General features: G+C 44.4%; 1 protein-coding gene across 1 annotated transcript in view; it reads right to left on the reverse strand.

The window, feature by feature from the left end:
• Window positions 1–11,713, reverse strand: part of STK32A (serine/threonine kinase 32A) — a 283,690-nt gene extending 271,977 nt beyond the window's left edge. The window contains exons 1-2 of the mRNA XM_044277548.1: window positions 11,597–11,713; window positions 1,144–1,307 (exon numbers count right to left, since the gene is read on the reverse strand). Of these exons, the coding sequence (XP_044133483.1) occupies window positions 1,144–1,195 (52 nt within the window). The 5' untranslated portion in view covers window positions 1,196–1,307; window positions 11,597–11,713. The remainder of the gene's footprint in view (window positions 1–1,143; window positions 1,308–11,596) is intronic.
• Between the last annotated feature and the right edge of the window lie 920 nt (window positions 11,714–12,633).

Here is a 12,633-nt window from a genome sequence, read left to right on the forward strand (position 1 = left end):
TAATTTTTATGCTACCAGCGATAAGGCAGCTATCCTATAAGTCAGTGTTTGACCCTTTAAATAGGCCTTGAGATATGACTTGGATATTAAATAAGCCAGCACCTCATCTGCAGATGGCTGTTTCAGGGCGGCATCTGTTGGCATTAGAGGCAGAGCTTGTTAAAAGCTCATTTGCCTTCCTTTTTAAAAGTGTGGAATGAAACAGTAATTACACCTTGTTGTGCTTTAATGTCCTGAGGTCTTTCCTAAATTAGACAACAAAAACATGTTGATGGTGGAAACTTACACCAAGCAAATGTCATCATATGTAGCTGGAAGATCTGTGCCTTCCGTAAAGAGTCATTCTACTTTCAAACATCTTTATATAAATAAATAGCACAAGCAACCACAAGAAACGTTGTAATATGTTTTTATCAGCGAGAAATGTCATGTTCTCAGGTTTCTGTCTCGAGACTTGACCAGCTCCACAGGTGGATCAAATTACACATGTCAATGCAAGATTATGGAGAGGGAAGGGGGAGAAGTGAGTGAGGAGATTAAGAAGATGCTATAGTATATTCTTTATTGTACTATTCTATCTAAGGTGGACCCTTAGATAGGAACTAAAATTTTCTTCTACTATGAAAAATGATGAGCAGTCAATGATCTGTGTCCGGCCTGAATATGAGTGCTCAGCAGGAGTGTAACTATAGGGGAAGCAGCTGCTTTGGGGCCCAAACTATGAAGGGGTCCACCTAGAAGGAAGACTAAAAGATTTTGTCAGGACCCCCTCAACAGTATTAAGCAATGACATTATATACAGTGGCACTGTAGGAAACAGACTGAGTGACTGCCAGGCCTTGTCTGACAGTGTGATCTTGACTAGCCTCAGGAGTCGTGGTTGGACAGGAGTTGTGAAGAAGTTGCTGAGGGAGGGGGGTCTGTTCACAAATTTGCTGTGGGGCCCAGTCATTTCTAGTTACGCCACTAGTGCTCAGTACAGTAAGAACACAATGTGAGATTCCAATTATAGCGGCTACTTAACTATTCCTGATCAGACTACATGACAGAACTCAACGAATCTGTATTCTGTAATCACTCACTAGCAAAATAATTACCCAGGCTATGCTAAATGCAAATGCCATTCAGCCAAGCTCCCCTCACCTTCCTCATTTTCATCGCACACAGAGGTTTTACTTGAGTTATTGGCTCCCATCGTTACTGGTGTGAGGCTCCAAGTCCCCTCGTTACATCCTCAGAAGATCCACAGAGTTGATCATCACTTCTCGTGCACCTAGCAGGAAGACCAGCTACTTGTCTCGTTCATCCTGCACGAAGAAGAAACACTCATTACCGTACTGGAGATCTGATCAACAGCTACCTGAATATCTGTTGGCATCACATAAGTAAGAGAAACAAATGAATGGGGCACATGTAGAGGGGGTGTATACAGTGTATATACATATGTATATAAAGGTGTTATACGTTCCTACAGCCCCTAACAACAATGCTGTATGTACCATATTTAAATTATTCAGTTCAGGAGCTCAAACTTCAAAGCTCTGTGTACAGATCCTGTAGGACATTGCAATGAGGTCTAGTCTGAAGCCAGAGGGCCTCCTGTATGGAAACCTTGTCCCCTAGAAGCAATGGAACAGTCTATGATTTCTTTCTTCAGTGTTCTTTATGAAATTGGTCTTCATGGACACCCTTTTTACAGTTCTGTAGAACATGGATGTGGAAATATTATCTTTGCACCATATTCTCACTTTTCTGAGGACCATTTTTGCGCAATTCAGCAGTAATTTTACTGGATCAGGAAAACGGCAATGTTAATCCACGGAAGACAACAGTAAATAACCATAAATATGCATTACGCTGAGGTGTCTGAACAGGTTGACAAGTCAGGCCTCTGTTTTCCCCCTGCAGTATTTCATCAATGGATGCACACCATTGGCTGCATTAGAACCAGGATGTGTCTTATATAACAGTCCAGTGATACATAGTATAGGACGACTAGAAGTACAAATAGATATCACGGTAATACCATACATTTAGACTTGTACTATTGTGTTTTATAATATTGTATGCATGCGTTATGTACCACAACCCTTTCTCTTAAATTTGGCTTAAAATGATGAACTCAGGAAGTGTCTACAGAGTAAGGCCTCATGCACACGACCGTTGTTGTGTCCCGTGTCCGTTGTTCCATTTTCCGTGATTTACTGCAGACCCATTGACTTTTAATGGGTCCGTGCAAAACTCGGCTAATGCACCGTTTGTCATCCGCGTCCGTGATCCGCGTTTCCAGTCCGTGAAAAAAATATAACCTGTCCTATTTTTTTCACGGACAACGGGTTGCAGGCATATTCAAGTTTATGGGTCCGTGAAAAGACACGGAGTCACACAAGATTGTCATCCGCGTCCACGTCCATTTTTTCCTATCATTTGCATGGCAAACTTGACTTAGATTTTGTTTTACTTTCCTTCATGTCTGGAGATCTTCCAAAAATAAAGGAAGACACACGGAAACAAAAACGGACACGGATCATGGAACAACGGAACTCCTTTTTGCGGACCGCAAATAAATACTGTCGTGTGCATGAGGCCTAAGGCAATGCCATTTGTTAACACAACTGAATCCATTCCACAAGATTTGCAATTCTCAGTTTTCCTTTTCTGATCAATATTAAATTTAGGCCTCATGCAAACGACATTTTCACGGTCCGCAAAACGGGGTTCCGTTGTTCCGTGATCCGTGTCCGCTTTTCCTTCCGTATGTCTTCCTTGATTTTTGGAGGATCACCAGACATGAAGGAAAGATTGAAAAAAGTAGTTTTCGTGTCCGTCTGGCCGTGCGGAGCCAAACGGATCCGTCCTGACTTACAATGCAAGTCAATGGGGACGGATCTGTTTGACGTTGACACAATTTGGTGCAATTGCAAATGGATCTGTCCCCCATTGACTTTCAATGTAAAGTTAGGATTCCCTATCGGAGTTTTCTCCAATCCGATGATATATTTTAACTTGAAGCATCCCTATCACCATGGGAATGCCTCTATGTTAGAATATACCATCGGATTTGAGTTAGATCGTGAAAACTCAGATCCGAGAGTATATTCTAATACAGAGGCGTTCCCATAGTGATGGGGACGCTTCAAATTTGAATATACTAAGAACTGTGTACATGACTGCCCCCTGCTGCCTGGCAGCACCCGATCTCTTACAAGGGGCTGTGATCCGCACAATTAACCCTTCAGGTGCCGCACCTCCCCAGTATTAAATTCATTGGTGGCCAGTGCGGTCTCCCCTCCCTCCCTCCCCTGCATTAAATTCATTGGTGGCCAGTGCGGTCTCCCCTCCCTCCCTCCCCTGTATTAAATTCATTGGTGGCCAGTGCGGCCCCCCTCCCTCCCCTGTATTTGTCACGGAAGGTGTACAGGAAACTAGAAGACACAAATTGAAGATCCGACTGACTAGATCCAAAACTAAGGAACAAAAGGGAGAGCCCTGCATCAGACCTAGCTCTCTCCCTAACTGCTCAGCCTATGCGAAAATCCCAATGGTAGATGATCGCATATCCTCGTACCTCGACTGTATAACACCTGAACACCCTATAATAGTGAGGGGACACGACCACCGGCTCCCTACACTTGATACGGAGGGAGTCAGGGTCACCTGGGATCCAGCAAACAGGAAAACACAAATGAACAAACAAAACTTATCTGTAGAAGACTCAGAAGTAGGATCAGCATGCACACACTCCAGGAAGTAATATAAACCGCAAAGTGATGCAGTATGGGGAGGGATTTAAAGGGATGCAATCAGTGCAACTACATGACAGCTGAGAGAGGCTGACGAGATGAGAAAATGAAAGCAAAACAAAAGGAACCTCAAGGAGGAGGTTCTGAAGGACGTCTGTCAGAGCTTCTCAGATGTCTGGTGGTGACAGTATTAAATTCATTGGTGGCCAGTGCGGCCCCCCTCCCTCCCACCCCTGCATTAAATTCATTGGTGGCCAGTGCGGCCCCCCCTCCCTCCCACCTCTGCATTAAATTAATTGGTGGCCAGTGCGGCCCCCCCTCCCTCTTTCCCCTGTATTAAATTAATTTGTGTCCAGTGCGGCCTCCCCTCCCTCCCCTGTATTAAATTCATTGGTGTCCAGTGCGCTGTCTGTGACCGGCCGGGTGCTCCTCCTACTGGTAAGTGACCTGTCTGTGCTATAAGCAATGCGCTGCACAGACCTTTCACTTACCAGTAGGAGGAGCGCCCGGCCGGTCACAGACAGCGCAGGTAAGTATAATGCTTCTAAAATTGCTAAGTAACCATGGCAGCCAGGATGCAGTAGCGTCCTGGTTGCCATGGTAACCGATCGAAGCACCAGCGATTAAACTGGGACTCCAATCGGAACTCTCTGCTGCCACCAATGATCGGGGGGGGGGGGGGAGAGGGGAGGCCGCACTGGACACCAATGAATTTAATACTGGGGAGGGAGGGAGGGAGGGAGGGGGGCCGCACTAGCCACCAATGAATTTAATGCAGGGGAGGGAGGGGGGTCTGCCCCCTGCTGCCTGCCAGCACCCGATCTCTTACAGGGGGCTATGATACCCACAATTAACCCCTCAGGTGCGGATAACAGCCCCCTGTAAGAGATCGGGTGCTGCCGGGGCAGTTATGTCCACAGTTCTTAGTATATTCTAACTTGAAGCGTCCCCATCATCATGGGAACGTCTCTGTGTTAGAATATACTGTCGATGTGAAAACTCAGATCTAAAAAGCTGTTATGCAGGCGGATCTGCGGATCCGTCTGTGCGAAAGTAGCCTACGGACACGGATCACGGACGCAGATGAGAATCTTGTGTGCCTCCGTATTTTTTCACGGATCCATTGACTTGAATGGGTCCGCGAACCGTTGTCCGTCAAAAAAATAGGACAGGTCATATTTTTGGGACGGACAGGAAACACAGATAACGGACGCGGATGACAAACTGTGCTTTTTCTGAGTTTTCAACAGACCCATTGAAAGTCACCGGGTCCACAGAAAATCACGGAAAACGGAACAAACGGACACGGATGCACACAACGGTCGTGTGCATGAGGCCTTACTTCATTTATTTTTTATTTTTTATTTCTTGCACACAGTTTAGAATACCTAAGACTCATGTGCACAGCTCCATAGGAATGAATGGGTCCGGATTCAGTGCGGGTGCAATGCGTTCACCTCACGTATTGCACCCGCGCGGAAATCTCGCCCGTGTGAAAGAGGCCTTACAGTTCTGGAATGTATTGGATAACACTGGCAGCATTATGCCAGTGTTATCCAATACATTCCAGAAATGTAAGGGTTACATAGCATCATATATCAATATAATGCTATGTGACCCCCGGCAGTGCTGGGAGGTCAGGCCGGGAGCTGCGTAGCAGACTCACTGCGGGAGGAACGCTTGTCTGCAAGGGGCCTAAGTATCACATTTACAATATACAAGACCAAAAAGGACTTAAAGGGGTTATCCCATGATTAACGTAATAAATGAAAATCAGACATCATATTGTACATGACAACCTCTTTTTAACAAAGCTAGAACCAGCCCTGTACCTCATATGGATCCAGAGATCTCCTCATGCATTGCCCCAATTGCTCTGCTAGATGTATATCAAGCTGACAGCTCAAGGAGTGTGTCCTTTCTGCTGCAGCTCAGGGGGAGTGTCCGTTCTGCTGCAGCTCAGGGGCGTGTCCGTTCTGCTGCAGCTCAGGAGGGGTGTCCTTTCTGCTGCAGCTCAGGAGGGGTGTCCTTTCTGCTGCAGCTCAAGAGGGATGTCCTTTCTGCTGCAGCTCAGGAGGGGTGTCCTTTCTGCTGCAGCTCAGGAGGGGTGTCCTTTCTGCTGCAGCTCGGGAGGGGTGTCCTTTCTGCTGCAGCTCAGGAGGGGTGTCCTTTCTGCTGCAGCTCAGGAGGGGTGTCCTTTCTGCTGCAGCTCAGGAGGGGTGTCCTTTCTGCTGCAGCTCAGGAGGGGTGTCCTTTCTGCTGCAGCTCAGGAGGGGTGTCCTTTCTGCTGCAGCTCAGGAGGGGTGTCCTTTCTACTGCAGCTCAGGAGGGGTGTCCTTTCTGCTGCAGCTCAGGAGGGGTGTCCTTTCTGCTGCAGCTCAGGAGGGGTGTCCTTTCTGCTACAGCTCAGGAGGGGTGTCCTTTCTGCTGCAGCTCAGGAGGGGTGTCCTTTCTGCTGCAGATCTGGAGGAGTGTCCTTTCTGCTGCAGGTTTTTACCTATCTCAGCTGGGGAGGCAGCTGAAGGATAAAACTGAGCATGTGCTCCCTTCTCAGGGAGCCGGACAAAGAAATAAGAAAAAGAGGAAACAGCAGGTGGCGCTATACACATAAATTTTATTGAATAACTTAGTGGCTATATTACATTTTTAATTACATGCAATTATAAAAAAAAGTCTTTAGATCCAGATGCTTGTATAAAAACTGCAGAATAATTCTCATTGGTAGAGCGTGCATAGACAGAACCAGCCAAACTGCAGATAGGTGACAAATTATTATTTGTGGGAAAGCACCTTTAAGTGATTTGTCAGGAATCCCTGATTTGCATTCAGAAATGCATAATTCTATTATGAATGTAAGTCATTATGCTAATTTGAACAGAGCCTCATGTGTACTAGATTGTCCTCTTCTGAATTTCCACTTGAGAGTAATAAAGTTAAAGGGCTCGTCTCATTTCAGCAATTGGCATTTATCATATAGAGAAAGTTAATACAAGGCACTTACTAATGTATTGTGATTGTCCATATTGTCTCCTTTGCTGGCTTCATTCATTTTTCCATCATATTATACTCTGCTCATATCCAGGGATTAGGACCACCCTGCAATCCATCAGCGGTGTTTATGCTTGTTTTTTCCTAAAGTGTGCAAGCACGACCACTGCATAACCATGGAAGCGAGAAGTGCATAATGTGATGGAAAAATGAATCCAGCCAGCAAAGGAGACAATATGGACAATCACAATACATTAGTAAGTGCTTTGTATTCACTTTATCTACATGATAAATGCCACTTGCTGAAGTGAGACACCCCTTTAATTCTCTCACGTTGACAATCTGACTATTTACGTTGCTGCAGGATTAACTCCACGCTGCAGTGATGTAAATATAAGTTATTCTGCAGCATATCACTCTGCCATTAAAAAGACTAGGCTGACGCTCTGCCAGTCCAATCCCCCTGAAGTGACGGGAAACTGAAATGATCCCTTTCCTGTCACAAAATATGTTAACTACATTACTCATAGTGAGAGCTGCAGTAAAACTCGAATGCAGAGCATTTCATTCCTGTATTCAGGCTGTTGCCCTTGAAACTCGTGATGTATAAATGACATTAGGCTTCTTTCACACTAGCGTTAGGCTTGTCCGTCAGGCTGTTCTGGCAGGGGAACAGCCTGCTGGATCCGTATTAACGCTTACACAGGTGTGCTGCCCGAAGTCCGGCCCGACCCCATTCACTATAATGGGGACGGGCCGGAGATCTGGCCGCAGCATGGCAAACATGCCCAGAGGAGGCTGGACAAATACTGCAGCATGCTGTCCCCATTATAGCACACGTGTGCAAGCGTTAGTATGGATCCGGCAGGGGATCTGTTGGACAAGCCTAACGCTAGTGTGGAAGAAGCCTCAGCGGCTTCCAACAGTCTTATGGGGGAGAGGAGAAACAAATCTGTGTTCTCCCAGCAATGCAGACCAATAAAGATCTAGTAACCATTAGATCACTACCATCTCTGACCTGAATACGGAGGAGCACAGATCACGCTCACCCTGCTTCCGCGGCCATCACAGCTGCCAATAGTCTGCAATTAGACAGAAACTGAGAGCTGTACAGAGAAAACGGCTGACAATTTATTTTTCTAATACTTTAGAAAGTTTTAGAAAATAAATTACTTTTAGCCCCAAATGAGTAAAATGCAGACACAGAACCGTTGCAAGCTGCGGTTTTGTGTCCGGTCATAAAAAGGGGAAAAAAAATGGATCTGGAACTGAAAGCAATGTTAGGGTGGGTTCACACTAGCGTTATGGAGTCCGTTATGGCATAAGACGGAAGGACGGATCCGTTCTTCTGCCCATAGACTTGTATTATGACAGAATGAAAAACGGAAGCCTTTAAGGCATTCCGTTTGCTCTCCGTCCTAATAGAAGTCTATGGAAATCAAAACGGATCCGTCTGGTTCCCGTTATGCAAGACGGAAAACAAAAATCCTGTCGAAAGGACTTTGTTTTCCGTCTTGCATAACGGGAACCAGACGGATCCGTTATGTTCTCCCATAGACTTCTATTAGGACGGAGAAAAACAGAATGCCTCTTAAAGGCTTCCGTTTTGCATTCCATCCTATGGATTCCGTTATGTTCCGTTATAACCCTGCTCCGTTATAACGGAAAGCCATAACGGACTCCATAACGCAGATGTAAACCCACCCTAAGTCAATTGTGACAAATCAGTTTTTTATGCAGCCTAAAAAAACGGATCCGTCACCCATTGACTTTCAACGGATCCGTCTATTTCGATTTCACACAACGACATCCTAACAGAACGGATGCATCCTGATGTGTCCGGTATAGAGATCCTCAGCCGTAATATAAAATTCTAATCTAAATATTAATACAATATAAAATGTGTAATTAGTTGACAGAAAATTCAGCAAGGATTGTGTCTCATACTTTTCATGTCAGGCATGTTCCAAAGAAAGACACGTATGATGTACTACACGTAAAGATCATGTACATGATTTTTAATCCAGTTCGAATATTTACGTAAGGCCGCATCCGGATGCAAACGGATGGCATTTGTAAGATGGATCCGGATGCGGATCCGTCCGACAAATGCATTAAAATACCGGGTCCGTTTTTTCCGGTGTCATACGGAAAACTGATCCGGTATTATTTTTGGGCATTTTTAAAGGTCTGCGCATGCGGGTTCCATTTTGCCGAAACACATAATGCCGGATCCGGCTCTAATACACTTCAATGGAAATGAATGCCGGCATTCCGGCAAGTGTTCAGGATTTTTGGCCGGAGAGAAAAATGCAGCATGCTGCGGTATTTCTCCGGCTAAAAAACGTAAGAGGGACTGAACGAAATGCTCTCCATTCAGAATGCATTAGGATAAAACTGATCATTTCTTTTCCGGTATAGAGCCCCTGTGACGGAACTCTATGCCGGAAAAGAAAACGCTAGTGTGAAAGTACCCTTAAAAGACAAAATAAAGGACACATCTAGAACCTATTTTTTTAAGGATGTTGTGAAAATGGTAAATCATATTTTAATATTCTCCTATATCTGAAATGAAAAGAAAGTATTTCTCATAACCGACTATTTGTGACCCTGGTCTGGCATAAATGACCATAAGGGTACGGCCGCAGTTCAGTTTCCTGATGACCAAAACCAGGAGTGAATTCAAAAAAGAGAAGTCATATCTGTCCTTTATACTTTCTCCACTTTTATGATGCACTCCTGAATTTGGCTTCCAATACTGCATGCAGATACCTGACGGTGTGGCCGTACCCCAGAGATGGAGTGTTTAGTCCAGCAGCTCACATTCCAGACCGTGAGGCCATATAATCGCCTGTTGTACATCTTCACTAGCTCAGCTGATCGCTTCTGATCTATGTCCACTGATAAAACACTCTGCCAAACACGAGAAATGTCCTGAAACACTGTGCTGCTATTAACACTATCCTGCCCGATACATTTTACCTAATCTAGTACTATCCTAGCATAACGTAAACGTTTACATATGTAGGTTACATTGACATGGCCCAATACAGGCATGGTCCAATAAATGGAGGTATTCGTCCTGTATCTGCAGTATAGTGCTGTATACATAGTGCCAGCGATTCTCTAGTACACGGAGGGTCCCTGTAAGATCTAAGCCTCTAATTCTGCGCAAGGTTTTAACGAAACACAAAACACAAACAACAAAAAACTGTTCTAATGTATTTCCTGATCATAATGTCATTTGAAGTCCTGCTATATAAGTAATGGGGGTATCTCTCCTGACATTTCAGAACTTGTGCCCACTCCAAGGACATATACCGATAGGGAACTTAGATTGTGAGCTCTGTAGGGAACAGCGAGTGATGATAATGTCTGTAAAGCGCTGCGGAATATAATAGCACTATATAAGTGAGTAAAATAATAATAATAACAACTTGTGGCCCGATTGGACTTATTATTTAGTGCACAATATGCAAGATACAAAGTCTGAGGACGTGACTTAGGCTACGTGCACACGAACGTTGTTTCCGTGTCCGTTCCGTTTTATTTTGCGGACAGCACATCAGTATGTCAGTTCCGTAGCCCAGCAAAAAAAAAAATAGAACGTGTCCTATTCTTTAGGCATTTTTACAATGGATCCGCAGAAAAAATGGATGGCTTCATTTTTTTTCCAGATCCGCAATTTGCGGACCACAAAACACATACAGTCGTGTGCATGTAGCCTTACAGTGTAATAATAATATAGAATAAGGCTACATGCACATGAGCGTTGTTTGTTTCCGTGTCCGTTCCTTTTTTTGCGGATAGGATGCGTACCCATTCATTTCAATGGGTCCGCAAAAAATGCAGACAGCACACCGTGTGCTGTCCGCATCAGTATGTCCGTTCCATTGCCCCACAAAAAAATAGTGCATATCCTATTTTTTTTCTAGTTTGCGGACAAGGATAGGCATTATTACAATGTATCTGCAAAAAAAACGGATCAGCAAAAAATAAAAATAAAAGAATGCCATACAGAACGTCATCCATTTTTTTTGGGCGGATCTGCAATTTGCGGACTGAAAAACACATACGGTTGTGTGCATGTAGCCTAAAGCTGTAGCAAAGCTTTTATTTAGCATAATATGAAATTTCAGTAAAACCATATTTCTAGTGTCGAGCGAACCCGCGTTCGTGTTATCTAACAATTCCGTTAAGGACTATAAGTTATGGTGTGTGGTAGTGGAAGCCGTAACAGAATTATTAGATAATCCGAACCTTGCACGCCGAACTTGAAACACAAGTTCTCTCATCCCTACAGGTTTCCTTACAGATTCAGGCTACACGTACAAGCTCTTTATAGTACAACTGTTGCTGGACACTACCATTCATAGGATCACATGCACGTCCATGAAACTTTAGTAAAATTTTCATTTAAATTTGGCTCAACATATGATCATAAAGACAACCAAAGGATACAAAATCGTCCAGGAACTGCATGAGGATGCTGATAAAGCTGTAGCCCCAGCAGGCAGATGATGGATAAGTGATGTTGCATGCCTGCCCTAGTCATTGGCACTAACGTAATACAGAGGAATATGATAGAAATGCAGAAATCAGCATAAAATAAACTTTAGTAGACACCGGATGATAGCACCTGATGCTCACCCAGTAGAGAAGACTACAATGACCATGTTGCTGTACGAGCATGGACTTAGCACACTCCCCTCTCAGCCAGAAATTGATGACCAGTAAAGTCAGATCATTTTCCCAGAATAACATGCATAATATTATCACAATCTGAACACCCATGAAAGTGCAGCCAATAATAGTAATACTAAGAGGAGCTCACACATGACAGGCAGTGCAGGCAGCAGTCTTACCTTTCTTCATGGGGAGGGTGAAGGAGAATGTGTGGCTGGAAGACAGGTGAGTCCTGGGGAGATGCTGGAGGAGGTAACAGAGGGACACTGGATGCCAGTCACACAGGCTGCTCCTTCTCATCAGCACAAGTTCTCTACCAAGGGAAGTCCCTGGGACCTTACTTTGCTAACTGCTGACTGAAGACGTTGCTGCCCCCTAGAGGACACTGCTGGAAAACCATTATACCAGAAAAAATTGTAAGGTTTCATTTATGCAAGTAACTGAAGACCTTACTGAAAAAAAAGTGCAGGTTAAGGTACTTTCACACTTGCGGCAGAGTGATCCGGCAGGCAGTTCCGTCGCCGGAACTGCCTGCAGGATCCGTCAAAACGTATACCAACTGATGGCATTTGTAAGACTGATCAGGATCCCGATCCATCTTACAAATGCATTGAAATGCCGGATCCATCTTTCCAGTGTCACATGGAAAAATGGATCCAGCACTTGTACATTCCTATGGAAAAAAAATGCTGGATACGGCATTCATGCAAGTGTTCAGTTTTTTGGGCCGGAGATAAAACCGTAGCATGCTGCAGTATTATCTCTGTCCTCAACAGTCAAAAAGACTGAACTGAAGACATCCTGATGCATCCTGAACGGATTGCTCTCCATTCAGAATGCATGGGGATAAAACTGATCAGTTATTTTCCATTATTGAGCCCCTAGGATGGAACTCTATGCCGGAAAAGAAAAACGCTAGTGTGAAAGTACCCTAAATGACATTTCAAGAATTTTTTATGTGTTTTTTTGGCTACAGTAAAATGTGCTAATGTTCTTTATTTGTGAATAATACTTCAATTAAAAAGGGAGTTTTTTAGAAGTTCAATATGGATGGCTTATCCACTGGATCGGTCATCAATATTTGATCGGTGGGGATCGTACTCCTGACACCCCTGCCAATTAGCTGCTTGAAGAGGTCGCAGCCAGTGACATTGGTCACATGACCTATTCGCAGTTCATTCTCATTCAAATGAATGGGCCAGGGCTGGAATACCAA

This window comes from Bufo gargarizans, chromosome 2, assembly GCF_014858855.1.
Source record: "Bufo gargarizans isolate SCDJY-AF-19 chromosome 2, ASM1485885v1, whole genome shotgun sequence".
Lineage (NCBI taxonomy): Eukaryota > Metazoa > Chordata > Amphibia > Anura > Bufonidae > Bufo > Bufo gargarizans.